The sequence below is a fragment of the Callospermophilus lateralis genome, chromosome 9 (assembly GCF_048772815.1).
Source record: "Callospermophilus lateralis isolate mCalLat2 chromosome 9, mCalLat2.hap1, whole genome shotgun sequence".
In the NCBI taxonomy this organism is placed as follows: Eukaryota; Metazoa; Chordata; class Mammalia; order Rodentia; family Sciuridae; genus Callospermophilus; species Callospermophilus lateralis.
Window position 1 is genome coordinate 30,107,379 of NC_135313.1, and position 19,330 is coordinate 30,126,708.

General features: G+C 38.0%; 1 protein-coding gene across 1 annotated transcript in view; it reads right to left on the reverse strand.

Moving 5' to 3' along the window:
- Positions 1–19,330, reverse strand: part of Pard3b (par-3 family cell polarity regulator beta) — a 978,419-nt gene that overhangs the window by 382,521 nt on the left and 576,568 nt on the right. Inside the window, exons 13-15 of the mRNA XM_076865584.2 lie at positions 16,035–16,164; positions 8,693–8,792; positions 1,813–1,928 (exon numbers count right to left, since the gene is read on the reverse strand). Of these exons, the coding sequence (XP_076721699.2) occupies positions 1,813–1,928; positions 8,693–8,792; positions 16,035–16,164 (346 nt within the window). The remainder of the gene's footprint in view (positions 1–1,812; positions 1,929–8,692; positions 8,793–16,034; positions 16,165–19,330) is intronic.

The following is a 19,330-nucleotide window of genomic DNA, read 5'->3' on the forward strand; positions in this document are numbered from 1 at the left end:
TGGTATATGGAGAACTAAACTACAACTATATTCTACTTTTCTAATGAAGCAGGAAAGATACTTCCAAATGTGTATCATTGGGGTATCACCTGAGTGTATCCAGTGGAAAGTCAACACATTTATTATGCTCACTCCTTTGTCTGTTCTAGGGAGTAGGAACCAGATGGTTCTAGAATGCTTGCCCTCGTCTTTGAAAAACTATTAGCTTCAAATTGGTACATCTTGGAGGGGGGCTAAACTTGGATGATTACTCTAAAAACGTTTCTATAGCATGTTATTAAATCTTCTGCTGCATGGTACATTTTAGCCAATGCTTTTAGTGTGGTACTTGTGTCCTGAAAAAAATAACCCAGCATCTGTCCAATTTTGTAAATTGAACAAACATTACTATTATTGTTGTCATTTGTGGTATATGTACAAGAAAATGCAATGGAAGACTGCTAACTATACGTATTTTACAAATGTGATTTCAATTTAAAAGAAAAAATTCTCAAAAATAAAGTTTTCTGTAATAAGAAATAAGAGCAGAAATACTTCATAGGAAACAATTTATGTTGTTTTTTTTTAATTAATGAAAAAAAGTAACATGATCCCCCCCCATATCCTGAAATTAAGAGCAGTTTTTGTCCATTCATCTTTTTTATAGATAAAATGAGAAGACAGAAGAGGAAGTGTTCATCAAACAACTTATAAAAATACATTTTTAGTAATAACTGATGTCAGTGTCACTCCTCTGGTTTGTCAGAGATTCAGGCCTGAGAAACACCCTTCAGACCAGTGTTCAAGTAGCTCCCTTGTTAAGGTTTTCTGTCTGTCTCTCACTATAGGTGATGAGAGCAAGTGCTTCCCAGTGATTTGGTTAATTTATAAAAAAAATAGAATCAATTTCTCATTTCATCAGGATTGAGCCTTTTCCTGAACTCTTGTAAATGAACAGCAGATAAGCACTATTTATTAGATTGTTTGGTAGAGCACTCAGTTTTGATTATTCTATTTTCTTGTGGCTATTAATGAAAAATGTAATATGCCTCAAGAAAAAAACAGTTGCAGAGGTTGGCCTCTGAATATTCAGGAAGCAAGGGATACTTTGTTAAGAATTTATTTTGTACTAAGAGCCCATGGGAGGGCAGCAGTAGATGTCTGAATGTCTTTCCAGGACCCACATCCCAGTGCCTGGAGAACACTGTTGACATGGGTCTTTGGTCTGCCCTGAGAGGCAACAGTCATCCAGTAATATCCATGGTGCTCAGAACACTGATGAGGTTGTTCAGGACAGCCCAGGTACCTTGACACTCTCCATCTGGCAAACCCAAGTGACCCTTTTTCCCTCCAGTGTCATAGGGGATGGACACTGAAAGAGAGGGATCTTCTTCATTTTTGCCTTCCCTATCCATCACATATGCAGAACACAAAAGAAGAATGGAGAGCACCATTTAACTACCTCTTCTTCCCAGGCCCTGAAACAGGTAGGTTCATTTGAAATGAAATGCACTGGCAGAAGCCAGAGGGCAAATACAAATGCAGGTGAGTTAAAGATGCTTGTGGCATTCAGAACCTCCAGAGGGAATCATGTTTTTCTGACCTAATAAAGGGAGGATGTTTTATGGACCACAAAATAAGAATAAGTCATCACTCTTGCTTTTATAAAGAGGGTAATTAAGTGTGTGAGAACAGATAGGAAGATAGGATGACCAGACCCATCCTCCTGGCTTCTGCAGACCTTTGAGTTAAAGAAACAAGACCTGGACATTTGGGAAGATAGATGGGCTAAGGCTGGAGAGCTGACCTGGATGTCACCTCCCCCTCACTTACCAAGGTCCATGCTCTTCGAAGCTTTCAGGTTAATTGATTCAGGCTGCCTGGCCGGTGTCACAGATCTGAAGTTGATGTGCTGATCTGGAAAATATACTGTCGAATCTACCCCAGAGCTGTGGAAAGAAGCCATATGTCATACTTAGGTCTAGAATAAAATCATAAAGAGAGGGAGAGGGAGAGAGGGAGAGAGGGAGAGAGGGAGAGAGGGAGAGAGGGAGAGAGAGAGAGAGAGAGAGAGAGAGAGAGAGAGAGAGAGAGAGAAAGCAATTCTCATTTGGAACATAGTCCCTATGAGCTTCTTTGCAGCCCATTGGTATATATTTTGAACCAATTCTTACTTTCAGGTTTCTTCCATGAGATGTAGCAACCCAGTTTTCATATATTTTATCCTTAGTACAATTTAAATAAAGTACAATTGCAGTACAATTTAAATAAAGTATTCTCTAGCTAATATTATGTTTGACTCTTCACTGATTTTTGCTAATTGGGATCCTGCTATACCATATAGAACTTCGAGTGGGTAACAGGTGCCTGGGATGCACTAGCACTTCATAGCTTGTCACCAGATATTAGCAGTGCTCTAAAGTGGACTGAGGTTTCTGCAGGATAAGCATGCCCTTCATTTAAACATAAGTGAAAGGGTTGGCTCCTCAGAGAAAAACCATCTTGCTGAATGACTGATGGCAGATGGAGTTTGAATTTTTACCTTATTTAGGTTCATCTTCCAAAACTAATGTGAATGCTGAGCAGATAGCCCACTCATCAATAATACCAAAAGTCAATCCCAGGAAAAGCATGGTTGACAATTTAGACACAAGAAGCATCAAATGCCCATTACAGGATTCCTGGTACTTGTGGTTAGTCTCAATGAATTTTCTTTCTGCTGGATATTTTATTTATTTTTCTTGAGAATGAAGGGATTTTATATAAAGAAATTACAGATAATAGCTTATATTTCAATCAAGAAATGCATCATATTTTTATACTTTTCATATATTAAACTCCACTTTCTTGGTAGCTTGTCTGTTTATGAGGTACGTACGGTAGCTCATCTCAATATGACTTGTACTCCTAATCTTAAGATACAGAAAGAACTCAAATTAAGCATGCTCAGGAAATCTGAAATTACTGAGGTTGATTTTTTCAAAAAGTTGGAGGTTGGTATTTTAAACAACAAAGTATTGAAAATAACTTCTGAATGAGAATTCATGTACAGAGGAATCTCAAGTTTTAAATGAAATATACCAAAATAAGTTCAATTTTTCTTGAAACTCATCAGTTATGGACATTTAATATTCCCTGACAGTACTGTTAAAATTAATATGTAGCTACACTAATATTGATGAATGAGTAAATGAACCTCCATTAATAATACAGTGGGCAGGTAGATTAAGAAAGTAGCCCTGATGGACAGTACAAGATACTCTCAAGAGCCAGGATGTGGAGCAGGTCCTGGACTCAGTTTAATCCCCTTTCTGCTACTTACTAGCTGTGTGACCTGGGCAAGTTGTCATTTCTCTGTTATTCAGTGTAAGTGCTCAGGTAACAAACGAGCAGATTAATAAATAGATCTGCTTTTGCTTCCTAAATGACTGTGAGTTTCTGAGCTTTTCCAGATTTTTTTCACAGTTTCCTTGCTATTTCCATTTTTGTTAGCCCTTAGAAGGGCTGTGACTAAGGTAGGTTAGGGACTGGAGAGATGTCAGGCTATGTGGCCTCATCTACAAAATAGTTAATAGGATTTACTCTATACAGCTATTGTAATGATTACATAAGTGAAGGAATGCTCAATACTGAGAATAGTGCCTAGCATATACAATCGCAGTACAATTTGAATAAAGTATTCTCTAGTTAATATTATGTTCAATCAATGGGAGCTATTATAATGAACAAGAGTTCTTTATTTCTGTAGATTATGGTGGCCTTTGAATGAGGACCTGCAATATTCTTCAACAAAAATATTGTACCTGTTTTTGTGAACACTTCTCAAGAAGTTTAAATCCACTTATTGGAGTCATGAATTTCAATGGTGCCTGGGTGTGTTCTCAACAGACAAAACCATTGATACATACAGTGTACTAGATGTGGTATCTAGTGATAGGAAGACATGCTAATTATATGCAAAAATCCTTGACCCACTTAGTTTTATTGATCTAACAGCAATTCTCTCTCTCTTTCAGCACATTTTAAAGAAGAATCTAAGATGCTAGAGTGCACATGAGCTTCCCCAAATCCTTGATATTCTGGAAGCACTTGCCTTTAAATGCGTTATTCGACCTTTATTTGCTCTTAGTTTTTCCATCCTTTGATCTACTGTGATGATGTGGATTTAGTGTCAGAAAGACTCATGGCCACATAGACTCAAGTAATTTAAGAACTGGAAGGGATTAAAGCCTAGGGCATCATTTAGATAAGACTCTGAGGCCCAAAGAGGAGGACTTATGTTGCAAGGTCACACAGGTGGCCAAGGGCAAAGCCAGGAGCATAACCACAAGCTTTTTTAAAATGGTGACCATCCTGGGACATAAGTTGTTACAAGCCTAAATTCCCCAAATTTCAAAGCTTTTCCTTAATTTAGCGCAGATTTGCTCACAATCTCCTGTGCAATTTGCATTTTAGTTTAGCTTTTTGTTTAAACAGAGGGGTGCATATCATGAAACTAAAGAAAGCCAGACAATTGATCAAAACAGATGCTATATGTTATAACAAAAGCTTTCAGGGCAGAGGTTTAGAACCAACATGAATATTCCTCTTTAAAACAAAGACCACACTGTATTTGAAGTGCTCAGCTCAAGGTGGACTATGGGGATCTACCCAAGTGAGGAATGTATTGGTTGCCCAAATTCATTCTCAGAGTGTCTTCCAAACTGATATATTAAGAATAAGAACTCAAATTCTCCTAGGCTCGTGAGAAATAATGATCTTTATCCAAGAAGGTGGCAATGCCACTTGACACAGTAACATCAAGTTAGGATCTATCCAAATAAAAAGAATATATTTTGTTAGAGATATTAGGAAACACTCAAGGGTGGTCAGAGAAATAAAAGCTTCTTTATACATATAAATGGAACAAACATATTATTTATATTAAGTATATATATGTATGTCTGTTATGCCCATTAATTTGATGTATACATTTGTTATCATCATTTTGTGACCACATATACAACTTGAAAACCTTCAATGGGAGGATCCCCTCTTGCCATGAGATAAAATGGAAATGCAAAATAAGGTTGATGTCAGATTGGCAGATATTTAAGGAAGGACATGAGTGTTACATAAGACATTATGGGACCAGAGCCAACGTGAGCATATAGCGCACTGAAATAATGACTGGAGTATTGAATTAGTTAATGTGAAAATATTTTAGACATGTCAGTAAGACTAGTGAAATGGTTTGTAATTTTATGCTACACATCAGAAGTGTTTAGAGTGAGAGGGTGACACGATGATTAACTATAAACTATGACATATTTTAATTTTGAAGGGAGTTAGCGTGTGCTCATGGCTGAGCGGGCTGCACCAGGGGCTGTGGGAAGCTGAAGTTGACAGCAGGCCAAAGATGTGTCCTAGATCGAGGCCGTGCTTTCAGCATGAACAACCGGGAAATCTATCAAATAGAAATGATACTCAATGTCAAATTATGCTGCATAATGAATAAATAAGAGTAGCATGAAACATATGCCAGTGTCCTGAATGTGGTGACAAACCAGGAATGTGAAAGACACACAAGGGCCAGCAGTGCATGTTCAAGGAGAACTGTCTGAAATAAAAAGCAGAGGAAGAAGATTTTGAGAAGTATGCCAAATATATATATATATATATGATTGGAACCACTGGTGTCTTATGAATAGATTTCAACAACTGGCTAGTGTGAGAGTAACACAGGTCATGTGTGCAAAGCATAGAGAGAAGGACAGAGACAGAGAATGAAAAATATGAACATGTAGGAAATTATCAAATGTTGTGTAAACTGTTAATAATATTCATAATATTCAATATATTCTGCCTGCTGTTGATCTACCTTCAACTCTCCCTGAGATCCTGCAGTAAAAGCTATTTCCCTTATATTTTTACTAAGATACACGTATTCTAACCTTTTTTCTAATAATCATTGGCAGAGTAGTAGAAATAAATTCAGGAATGTACTGATTTCATTTGGGTTTAAAGTTCAGGCCTTAAGTTTGATCTAATTTGTGTTTTCCTTTCCATTCAAGGGCAGTTTTCCACTGTGAAGAGTGGTTCCATCCCTAAAGCACCGCTTTTCCCTCTTAGAGGGCTTTATAAATTTTTTTTTTTTTTTGAATGACAGAATTGCTCAATCCTCCTGGCTCCTTTCCAGTGTATCCTCCATCCCAAGCTTCACACATCCAAACCCTGCTGCTGCTGGTCACCTAGGCAACGCTGTAGCTTGCAGGACTGTGCAGGTCACAGCCTCCCAGGAGGGGGAAGAGTTTCAAGGCTTAAGACTTGTTCCTTTCTCTGCCCTTTTCCCTCCACCGACACTGCTTCTCCCCTCTTTCAGGCAGTGTTTTTCTCTTGTTAGTCCCAAGAGTACTAGAGATCCTTGTATGTGGCTTCCCCCAACCCTTCCATTCTCCACAGTGAAATTGCCCAAGGTCTGACATTGTCATCTGCTTCTCCACTGCTCCCTGAAGAAGCAAGGTGCCTTTGGTGCATGGTAGACAATACTGGACCTTGATATTTTCCCCCTGGATACCATGCACTACAGCCACACTGAATGTATGATGAGTCCCCTCTCCATCACCTGGTTTTCTAACCTAGGTTGGTCTTCCTGCCACTTCTCGGCATTGTAGGCTCTTTTCCATTTTCTAAGAAATTACTGACACCACTTCTCCTGTGAAAACTCCCTTGAACCTACAGGCAGAGTCAGGTGGCTCCTTTCTCTCCACTCCCATGGCATTTTGTATCTAATGCTGAGCAGGCTGCATTCTTAAGTGTCTGTCTTCTTAAGAGGACACTGCATTTCTGGCTGGCAGGGATGCTTTCTGATCCATTCTAGTGCTTTCTAGAGTGTTTGGCTTAAAGCTCCAAAAATACTTCTGAATGGATGAGTGAATGAATGACTTAATGTTCAAATACTGCAGAGCAGGAAAAAAAGAATGAAGTCTAAGGAAATCATAGAGGAATGTGCTTGACAGAAAAGGGAAGGGGAGAAATCTGAAGATCTTGAAGAAGTCATAAAGGTAGTTGCTAACTCCCAATAGATATCTCTGAACCACCCCTCACCTGCAGGTTTCTCACCTGAGCAATCTCCCTGTCCTCCCCAGCACAGGTCCTGAGTACCTCTTACTGCCATGGCCCCAGCAGGGATCCAATGGAGTCTGACATCTAGTGGATATCAGCCCTTCACTATTTATCTAATCCATGTTACATACAATGAAATCTTGAGGTTTACCGTATCTATTGTCTCTTAAGACTCTACAATAGTTTTCCCTATCTACTGAATGAGGCATGTATACCTCATCCTTGCATCCTGGGCTTTATTGGCTGGACAATAAGTTGTACATATCAATTTCCTTTCCCACCTCCATGTTGTTCCTTCCCTCTCTGAAATTCCCTTCCTTCCCGGGCTTATCTCACACCCAACCTCTAGTTATGAGGAAAGATTCAGCTCAAATAACTTTTACCATCACATTTGGACTGATTCTCCTAACTGGAAGCAGTCCCTCTGCCTCAGACCACATGTTAAATTACACCTTCTATCATTTTGTATCTTGTGGTCCACTAGCCTTCTGGTTTCTTGAGGGCAGGGCTTCTGACTCACCTTGTCACCATCCCAGTGGTTTTGCACATACTGGATAGACCGGATGAACAACAAATCTACTTTATTGAAATTATTATGAAATTATTTAAAAATGGATTCTTTAATGCTACCAACTTGGATTCAGGATTGAGATAAACAGTGGAAATAAAGGGGAAAAAATTAAATATGTCCACATTTTCTTCTAAGTAAGCCCTAGAGATTCTGATCTAGAATATAACCGTGATTATCAACCTAGTTCATGAAATTGTGTTTGAGTAAGATAACTAATTTCAAAAATAGAAAAATCAGAGAGAGCTAAATATAGGTAAGCCTCCATCTAATAGAGTTAGATATACTCTTGTGCATCTGTATTTTTAACAGGTTGTATTAAAAAGTATTGCTACAAGAAAAATGAAGAAATTTCACAGGATTATCATGGGACACAGAATGGAATAAAATACACAGTTTTTTAACAGGCATAATAAATACAGAAAATAGCAAGGAGACAATTTAATGATTTTTAAAACTCATCAGAAGAACAAAATTTATGAATTCCACTAGTCAAATAGTATGTATGCTTATAAATCTCCCTCTCTTGTGCTTGTGTGATTCTAAAATATTATTGATTTTTTTTAGTTTCTATTACAGAATGGATATAATATTTGGTACCCTTTTCAATATTTTAGATTATATATGGTGTTGCTTTAATTTTTAGATTCCATTAACTTTCTTGGAACATCTATTTTTAAAGTACCTTTAGGGTTTGTGAATTACAAAGAAAAAAAATCCTGTTTCATTTTCTTCGGTTTTGTTTCATACCTTTCCATATAAATTTTCTTTGGGCATCACTGCTCTTGTTTTCAAACTTGTAAAAGAAAATCCAACCATTTTCTTAAATTGTTTCATCATATTAGATGAATCTTAACACATTCTAGGGAGCAAAATATGAATAATCAATGCTATTAGCTTTGAGAAGCTGTCTCTAGAAAGGAATTTATAGATACTATGAGATTTCCATTTTGGAAAGAAATAGAGTAAAAATAAGGTGGCTGAGTTTTCCCAGAAAAACCATAACAGGGGAACATTTATAATATATCATTTTATCGATACCTGTGGCTGTAATCTTCAAGGCCCAATTCCAGACCAGAATGTGGTGGTGGGGAAGGTGGTACTTCACTCTCCGCCCATCCGTCATTGGAAAGCAATAGGTCTATAAACAAGGAACAAATGAAGCTGTAGTAACCCGGAGGCAGAACCATTCAGTGCCTGGTTTTGCTTCAGTCCATCTCGCAGACACGATTTTTACCAACACATAGACCAGCCTTCAACTAAATAAGGCTTCACCCGGAACCAAAGGATTGTCAGGAGAGCTCATGCTCCCTGATGGAGGAAATATGCTCCAGCTAATATGTGAGGCTGGTGACCTGCTGGCAACCCCTGGCATGTCAGCTCCCTGCATCCTTCCCCGACCTGTGGAAGGCTGATACATACTCATTACCTGTGATTTCTGGAAGATCAACAAAACCATGTCTTTCATGCTTTAATATTTTTGTAAATAAGTCTCTGTAATGAATCCTCTGAATTACAAAGTGGTTTAGGCTTTTGTTCAATGGCAAAAATACTTTATAAAAGCCATTTATATACAGTATATCTACTTATTTTGACACTATAGAAGGAAACTCCCACTCTTTCTTCTTCCATTTCATAACAGAATCATTTGGATTTAGGCCTTAAAAACAAAAGGCCAGGGTCTAAATCTAGGTTTTCCTACTTAAAACCAGAGCATATTTTTCTAGGAAATTTGGACTGAGAAGACAACACATATCCTGAATATTGATACCAAGATCAAGTAAGGTTTGATAAGATCTTACTGTTTATGAGACATTGTACTAAACATTATGTGCATTATTCCATTGAATGCTCAAAATTTACACTAGAATTTATTAATATTTGTAAAGCATTAGAGAGTATCCTGGTTTATTTTTGAAGCAAGATTGCCATGTTTCCACTCTTGGTTCCTACTGCTGTGCAAAGTTGGAAAACTTACTCTAATTCTCCAAGCCTCAGTTTTTAAATCTATAAAGTGGTGATAAGAACACCTTCACTAGAACAGGACACACTGAGTGAGAGGGCACAGGTACAAGCCCTGACTCACATGCAAAGTGCTAACTCCATGCAGAGGGTGATCATGCTAAAAGTAATAAATTCTCTATATCTAATATAGCAGACATTTGATGAAATGTGGACCAGTTTGTCCCTGATGGATAGAAAAAGAGAAAAATCTCTATCCTTAAGATATCTTCTAGCTGCTGCTGCTAGATGCTCCTGGTAACAAAGTCTGGTTTTATTTTGTCCATCTGCCAAGTGTGATGGTACCTACATATTATTCTGATAATTTCTGGAAGGGTGTTCTGAGATGGGATTAACATTTAAAATCAGCAAACTAGGTAAAAGAGACCTCTTTAAAGTGGGTGGGCCTTACCCAGAAAGCTGGGGGAGGAGGGCAAAGTAGAATACAAAGGCTGCCATTCCCTGAGTTAGAGGGAATTCCTCCCACTTGACTGCTTTTGAACCCAAGTATCAGCTTTCTTCTGATACTTGAAGGAAAACAGCAGCTTTTCCTGGATCTCAAGCTGGCTGGCTTTGGATGAGAGCCACATCTTCAGTGTACTAGTCCCCAGTGTTTTGAGTTCAAACTAGAAGCACACTATCAGCTTTCTGGGGTCTCCAGGTTGCTAACCCCTCTGTAGATCTTGGGATTTGTCAGCTTCCCTGACTGTGTGAGCCAATTCCTTTCAAATCTACTTAGATATACATATATACCATGTTGGTTCTTGTTTGTGGCTCTTGTTGTTTGTTTTCAAGATACATTGAGCAAGGATTTGCTCCAGCTGTCCCCAGGCCTTCTGCCTGGTGGAAGCAGTGATGACATATCTCGGAAATGAGGAAGCTGGAGTTCTGATAAGCAGGTGTGACAGGCAGAAAAGCACAATGAGCAAAAGTGGTGAGCACAGCCCCCTGCACCTTCACCCACTGGGATCTGGCAATTTGGTGGTAGTGGTATCAGTCCAATAGCCAGAGACTTGCTAAGAAAAAGAGAGCAGAAGGACTGTACTATAAATAGGGACCTGGGGCATATCCTTTCTGCTGGCTTGAATCTTTTTGTCTACAACCTCTTAGTCCATTGTTCACACTGGCAGTAAGCTGGTGGTGATCAGTTAACTTGCTTGCTCAAAAACTTAATTATAGACAGTTGCCAACAACAGTTTTCTGTGGCTTTGGCAGCCAAATTCGTCTCCTATTACACATTAACTACCCAAGACTATGTACCCTGACCACACCCCTGAGCTTGCCTGCTGTAGTGTCTTTGCTCATATAATTATAAAATCCGTTCTATCTGTCAAATTCTTACCCTTCTCCTAGGGTTCACCTCAAATATCACCTTATCTATAAAACATTCACTGGTCTTAGGATAGGTCATTGACTTTACAAAAGTGACAGAAAATATTCTCTTCCTGGTTATATAGAAAGATACCATTTCTCCATCCTCTCTCCCCTAGACTAATTCTTGCCAATGGAAGTGAGTTGCTATGGTTAGTATCATTCCCAGTCTCTGAGGTTAAGAGAGGGTGCACCTTCTCTACTCTGCCACTCCCTGTAACTACCACCTAGGAGCCCAATGAAAAGGTGCAAGAAGTCTGCCCAGCCACCAACAGAAGGAGTTTAGGTCCCTTAATCACTGCCAGGAGCACAGCACTAATGAAGCACTCTTCTCCTGCCAAGCCCTACTAGACTGTGCTATGGTCAAGGAAGGTGCATCAGTGTCTTCTTCTACCCCTTAACATATTGGTTTATCTATTACTTAATATTATACAGAGTAATTCCTCCTGTATAACATTTATTGAATGCTGCCTGTGCCATGAGCCCCATTTATTGACTTACCAAGCTATCATGTATTCATCTATATTTCTCTCACTAGATTGGAGATAACTTCCTCTTTGTCCTCTCCTTTCTCTTCTCCCTCCCCTTCTGTGCCTCTTCTGTAGCTATTTTAAATTTTGAAGCATTTTTTTGTTTGTTTGTCTTATAATCATTAACTTTACTGTATTCATATGACCCATCTGTTTTTTCTTAAAGTGATAATGGTACAGAGATAAGTATCTTATTTTTTATTTAATATTTTTTTTAGTTGTAGTTGGACACAATTATTTTATTTATTTATATTATGTGGTGCTGAGGATCTTATATGTTGACTCTATGTCCTTGGTTCAGTTTTAAATAACATGCTGTAAACAATTTTTTTTTCTCTTGATTCAAACATTTTTGGTTAAGCTCTGTGTTAGTATGAAAGTCTGAAATTCTCAAATCCTACAAATTTTATACATATCATTGAGTGTACAAGGTGATTGTTCAAGGTACATTCTTAATGGTAGATATCTCTTTCTACGTGTTTATACATATCTGTGAATGTGGACAATTTGTCTTCTATTCACTACTTCAATAATGGCTAAATGGCTTTTCTTTGGTTGATTTTGTGGGATCCATCTTGCAAAAGTCAGATCAGAAAAGCTAGGTAAAAGAGACTGGGACTTTAGACAAAGGGTCAGCAAAGCTATGGCCCTGATCTAAAACCATCCTACCATCTGGCTTTGCATGTAAAATTTTATTGAGCCCAGCCATGCTGATTTGTTTATTTATTGTTTTTGACTGCTTTTTTACTCCTATGGCAGAGCCAAAATTTCTAACACAGAGACTGTGGCCCACAAAATCTGAAATATTGCTATCCAGCTCTTTAAAGACAAAGTCTGATGACCCCTGCTTCAGTCTCTTCTTGAGGGAAATACGAGCACTGCATTTATCTTTCCATTCCTGATAGTGTATTCTGCACAGTGGAGGTATCCAATAAACATTAGTCAAATTGGAGAGTATTGTTGAGAGCCACAGCCGAAGGGGCTCCAGCAAGTATAATCCAATTTCTGACCAGCACTGCAGAGGCAGTGGCTTCCATGGTACCGTGGGGTGGATGCATGCTGTTTCCCGGGAGGCCTCCCATTAAGGAGAATGATGCCATTATGTGTCTCCTTAAAAGACTCCAGGGAATATGGATTTAGTGGGACAGGGCACAGAAACAAAACATCTGATTTGATGTGGGCAGGAAAGGCCTAACTCCGTGGGTGATGTTGATGCTGGGAAGATTGGGATACTTGAGCTGAAAGTGGAAAGGAAGCAGGAGAAGAGCACAGAGGAGAGATGAGAGGGATGAAGGAGAGGAGTTAACAACCCAGATAACTGCACTTAGCCTGGTACTTGCCCCAGGGTAAGACCTCCCAGTGAGATTCCTCAGAAAACAGAGTTGGCACCTCATTAACATTCAGATGCTTAGTGGGATTTTACAGTCAACCTCTGGGACACAGCACCCATTCTTATTGCCGTCTTGGAGCACCCCTCCTATTCCATCCCCAGCATTGCTAGCAATTCTCCAACACAAATGTGAATTTCTACAAATGTTAGTTCTAAAAATGTCTTTTATGTGTAACAGCTTGACAGGAATAAAAAATAAAATACTCAGAAAACTGTGGGTGGTATGCACTATTATTACAAAAATAGATGGAACACAGAATATCAACTTTGGATTTTTAAATATATAAAGGAAAGGAAAAGGGGAAGAAAAAAAAGTTACTGTTTTGGCTGTACCAGTTCCTATCCTCATTAGATATTACACTTTGTCAAGTTAATCTTGTTTTTCTACATGAGGTCCTTAAAAAATAGGTGGCATGTGTCAATACTCGAGATTGATGAGTCTCAGTGGACTGTTACCACCATCCATGGCCCAGAACTCAGTGACTCCCAGTAGTCCTCAAACCATGGAATATAAATACAAAGGAAATGTAAAGCACAAAATTGTAAACTAGTATTGTATCACAGATCGACAGAGAATAAGAGCAACTCGTTTTTAAATAATTAAGGTTTAGTGGGCTCACTTCTTGAGAGTGTTAGTTTTTTTTTATTTTGTTAATTTGGAAAATCAAGGTGAAGAGAAACCTTGTGGGTTGCTGATTTGCATGGTGTTTTCACTGGTGTAAAAGTTGGTGGGCTGCATCTATGTCTCAAGAAGAAGAGAACAGATAAACTCCCAGTGGTTGTCTGTGGCCACTTATACCCGTAGAATTCTTTGTTCAGTAGACATACAAGGCCTGAACATTTTATGGAAGCTCCAAAGTATTATCACATTTCATTTTAGCACATGCTTTGAGTATATTTTATTATTTACATTTTTTTTCCTGGGTGGATCTTTTTTGTGGGGGACGGGGGCAGATACCTGGGATTGAACTCAGGGGCATTCAACCACTGAGCCACATCCCCAGCCCTATTTTGCATTTTATTTAGAAACAGATTCTCACTGAGTTGCTCAGTGCTTCATTTTTGCTGAGGCTGCCTTTGAACTCAGGATCCTTCTGTCTCAGCCTCTGGAGCTGCTGGGATTAAAGATGTACTCTCAACATTCTAGGTTTATGTTAACATGTTGACTAGTTTCATATTTTCATTGTTTTAGCTATAACTTCTTTTTTCTAAAGATATTACCCAGTTTACTTGAGCCTATCAATGTCCTCTAAAAATGTTTGATAGATATCACCTCAGCATTGATATTTTTTAGATACTGAAAATGAACCAAGAAGGAGGTAATATGTCCAATGTTCCTTTGGATATTACTGAGGAAATTAGAGACAAAACTCTAAACTCAGTCTCAGGCCCACATGTTGCTTTAGAGTCAAATGCCAATCAAATTTTGTAAAGAGGAGACTTTTTAATACAGATGTCAGTGTTTGCTATCTTAACATGGGCATAGTAGGAAGAAGGCTGTTCTAGACTAGAAAACTTGCTGTTCCTTCCTGACTCTGTTACTACTGGGACTAAAGGTGTCAGAAGGAGATCTTGCTATTTATTATGGAGAAGACTTTTAATTTATTTAAGGTGAAAGACATATGGAGTACTTTTTTTTTTCCTGGATATAAAGTCAACTTTTATTGGACATTCTTAGTTTCAGATGTCACGATTTTACTCATTTTGTGGGACCACTGAAAGTCAAGGGCATGAAAGGAAGTCAGAGAGACAGGAATTGAATCCAGCTCTGACTGTATCAAGTATGCAGATTTGGGTAAATTGTTTACTCTCCCTGACATTCTATTTCTTCATCTGTAAAATGAGGATAATAATATTAACCACTTTGAGTGTGCATGTAAATTGCTTAACACAGTATCTAACAGACAGTAAACACTTAATAAATGGAAACAGCTGTTGCTGCTACTCTCACTAAAAATGGGGGAATGTTTAAAAAAAACCAGCATACCATTTGGATGAAACAATTTAATTCTAGAACAATCTCAGATTTATTCTCTTCTGATGGAGCTACATAGTTAAATTTTTGTAACATCTTAAATATCCAAAATATAAGGGATTGATTATGTAGTATACAGTGCCTTCACTCAATAAAATAATATGCCACTAGCTGAATGTGAAGCTGTAGAAGAATATTCAGTGACATAGTAAGATGCTCATAATGTGCTATAAATTAAAAAACTAATTTCTTAAACATCACCTATAGTATATTTCCTTTTAATTTCATTTTATGTACACATATTTGCATGAAGAAAGACTTGAAAATACACATAAAAATGTTATTGATTAAGATCTGTGATAGAAAGAAGTATGAGTGATATTAAATTTTCTTTTTATTGCTTTTCTCTAAATTTTCTACAATGAATATGTATTGCTTTTGCAATATAAAGAATGAAAGTTATTAAGGAAAAGAGATATGGGGAGATAAAACAATTTTCTTGGTGACCCGAAGTATAATTTTTGAAAGCTGAGGAAGAAAACTTAGGGTTTTTTTTTTTAAACATCTGGTGCTCTACTAGAAATGTGATCTGTACCAGATAATGAGAGAAAGTGTAGCAAGACAATAACAAGAACATTCCAACTGCCATGTTAGGAACTCAGATTGTGCTATTTAACTACTTGCCACAGCTTAGAAGTGAGCATAAATCTGTGAGCCACATTATGACCATTTCATGGTTTAATGTAAGTCCACACATTTTTAAAGTTACAATGATAACATCCCAGATCAAAAGATCTTAAAAAAAAAAAAATAAATAACAGTTTGCCTTCAGTTTGCCGTTTTGATTCTCTAGTCATGGTTTGTTTTATATATAACCCTCCATGTTTGGGGCAGCAAGCAAAAAAACTGTCACTTAAACTGGCGGCCTTGCCAGGAATCTGATTCACAAGTTCTGAGTCAGCATTCCCACCCATCTCAGCACTCTGAGTAAGGAAGTCTGCTCTTAGTCTAATTAACTCCTTGCTGTCCCCCCACCACCATTTTTTTTTTTTTTTTAACATAAAGGTACTGTTTTCTCACTTCATTCACAGGGGATGAAAATGGATAGAATCTTACCTTTCTGTTTATCTTGTGGACTGTAAGTGCCAAACTGATGCAATATACTATCATTTCGCCTGGAGGTGCTTAGAGTGTTTTGACAGTTCTCAAAGCATGGCTTGGAAAATGCCCCACACTCTGCAGGCTCCTAAGAGATAAAAATTAAAATTACATTTTCTTTTTTAATGTTCCAACTTGGTCAACTTTAGTAGAGCAAAAGAATGATCAAGTCTTTCAAGAGTCTCTACTATATAAGTCTTTGACGGTAGAAACTCAAAAAGGCCCTGTGGGTATAAGAATTTTTTTGAATATGAAATTAAAAATACTGACAATGTGGTGTTAAGGATTAGGAATCCTGATAGCCAACGCAAAAGAGGATTAACTTTATTATTCTTTTCCCCACTTACAACTGGCTTCTTTCAAATTTTCTTCCATCTGGGAGTACAGCTTGTGGCACTGTCAATACAAGTACACAGTTCATGCCAAGGGTGTTTCTCTGCCAACCAGCTGGTTCCTCTCTCCCCCTCCCTCTCTGCCACTACCCAGTCTCTCTTTCTCCCCAGTTGAGTGCATATGCTCCAGGACAAGTCGGAACCAAAGCAGGTTGTGTCCCCCAGATACCAGGTCTTTGGCCAGGAGCTGAAACAAACCGTAGTGACAATGCCAGAGACTGCTTCTCCTAAGAGCTTTTACTCCCTCCACCCGCATATTTCCCCTTCCTATTTAGATTCTGACAGTCTGTAAACAAATTCACAGTTTTCTCAAAACTGCAGTATCCAGAATAACACCCCCCAAGCCATCTTGCACAGGAGCTGAAGAAGTAATAGGAGGCAGGTGATTACAGAGAACTCCAGCTAATTTTTTTTTTTTTTAAGAGGACCGAGGCATAGAGAACTGGGTCTTGCTCTTGCTCATCTTATTTTTTTCCCTAACAGATTTCAAGGAAGAAAATAATTTGGAAGTCATTTCATAGCTGTTCCCTTGACCATTTGTGAGATGAACATGCCACAAAACAGAGTCCCAGTCTGATCCCCAGAGCTCTTTCCATCTGGGAAAGCATTTGGCGGAAACAATGCGTTTGATTTCTATTTTTCCTCTTTAGTTACAAAAATTCAGTGTCTAAACAAAATATTTAAAGCTTTCAATTTATGCATTGTTAATAATTAAAATTTTTCTGTTGCTAAAGGTCCTTTAGCTTTTTAACACTTCTCCCACACCCAATATGTCACCCTTTGCCTCCGTACTGCTAGTCAAACCAAGCCAGGTACAGGAGGCAAGCCACTCCTGAAAACAGGACAGGAAGGAATGGTGCAACTTGCCTAGCACAGCCTTGTGTTTTTATTTAACAATAACAACATGGGAGAAAAAAAAAATTCTGCTTTCCCAGCTCTTTGATAAATGACACAATCGATATCCCAACAACTGATCAGTAACCAGTCTAATTAAAGTATTCAGCCTGTAAAATAGAGCTGTCGTGGAGCCCTCCATTAGTGTCCCAGCCAATAAAACACATAATGGATTTTTAAACATATTCAGCTTCTACCAAGATGAGCTGGCAGCAGGGAGGAAAATGTTTTGGGGAAAGAGAAAAACAAAACCAGGTCATAACCCATTTTTTAATACCAAGTCTCTAGGCTCAAATAGAATTACCATTGAACCTGAAGCTCATCCTTTGAAAAACATGTTTCTATTTAAAATGATTTTGATTCAATCAAGGGCTCATTATATATTCTTCACTAGGATCTCATCAAAACTGTTTACATATCTTATACAACTAGGTAAGGTGGGAACTGCTCCCCGCCACAACAACAACTTTATATTTTGACTTTTCTTAAGTAGCTTCTTCAATTTTTTAAATATCAATATAATGTTCAAGCAATCATTTGGCATTCTTGCCAAATCTGCCTAATTGCTCTGCCTGATTGTCTGAGCTGTGATGAGACCTTTTTAGGTTATAGATGCTTTTTTATTGTACCAGAGGGCATCTGCTGTTGCACAGGAGAATACACCACAAACACAAGTGCGCAACATATGCTTTGACACAGTAACACATAGATTTGGGAGATCAAATAGCTGCATTTTTTTTCAAATTTAATAATGATAAGCTGTACATTAGGCTTCTGTCTTTATAAGAAATAATACTCTTTAATCTTCATTGGTATCATAGAGAGTCTCAGAAGCTGAGAGTCAAGTGCCTGCTCATTCCCCATGGAAAGCATGTAAATATTAGGAAAAGAAAATGGATCTTGTTTAAATGTCCTCATAAAAATTGCTTTTTGCCCCAGTTCTTATTCCCGATCGATTCCCTGGTGAATGATATTAGCAAGACACTTCTGAGGATGGGCAATGAACTGAAAGTTAATACTTTCTTCTGATGGAATAATGTTAATCCACTGCAGACTGTGGAAATTAAGATGAAAATACCTGCTGTAAAGGAGAATGCAAATAGTAAAGAGTCCCAACTCCATGAGCCAAAATGTATGACACCTATGCTGTAGCATTCACACATATTTTAGAAAGAGGCATGAAATTAGGAAAGAGGAGATGTGGGGGCCTGGCTAAGTCTTTTAAGGTCACATTCTTTTCTTTTTTACCTTTTGCTGTCTACATGAGCATAATACTTTTGTGCTACATCTTACAGACTTTTCTGTTAGTGAGGTTTCTATTAAAATAAATCCTTAGGGAGTGCTAATATGCAGATACACAGAAGGGATGACTTAGGCCCCCCTAAGCCATCCTTCACACCTGTCTCCAACAAATGGGTTCCATGGAATCATAGGGCTCTAGAGGAAGAACCCAATGAAACCAGATGGAGCCACTTCTCTCATGGTAGGAAACAGTACATAAGGACCTTCTAACTGTGTACATTAAGTAAAGCCCATTAAATATTCATGGAAGACTCTGTCACTTAAGCAGACGCAAATGTGGAAAATGAGCTCCTTCATTATATATAGTCTCCAGTAATTGGCCAATTTACATTTATTTAACATCTACAAGGTTATATACAGAAGCATGTAAAAGGTACAATTACTCCTTTCCAATAGCTGATAATGTAACAAAAGAAGATACACTTTATAATTTTACTACTCAAGGCCTTCTTACTCAGATGAAGAAGATCTCAGTTGCAATTTTTTTATTCATTCAACAATATTTATTATGTATCTATTATGCACTGGGAAATAAAGATCCATTAATGGATAAAACATATAACAATATCTGTCATCTACAAACACTGAGCACTTAAGTATAAATGTATCTAGTCACAAAACCAGGAAAGGCAAACCTAGGATTTTAACCCCCAAATGCTAAACTTT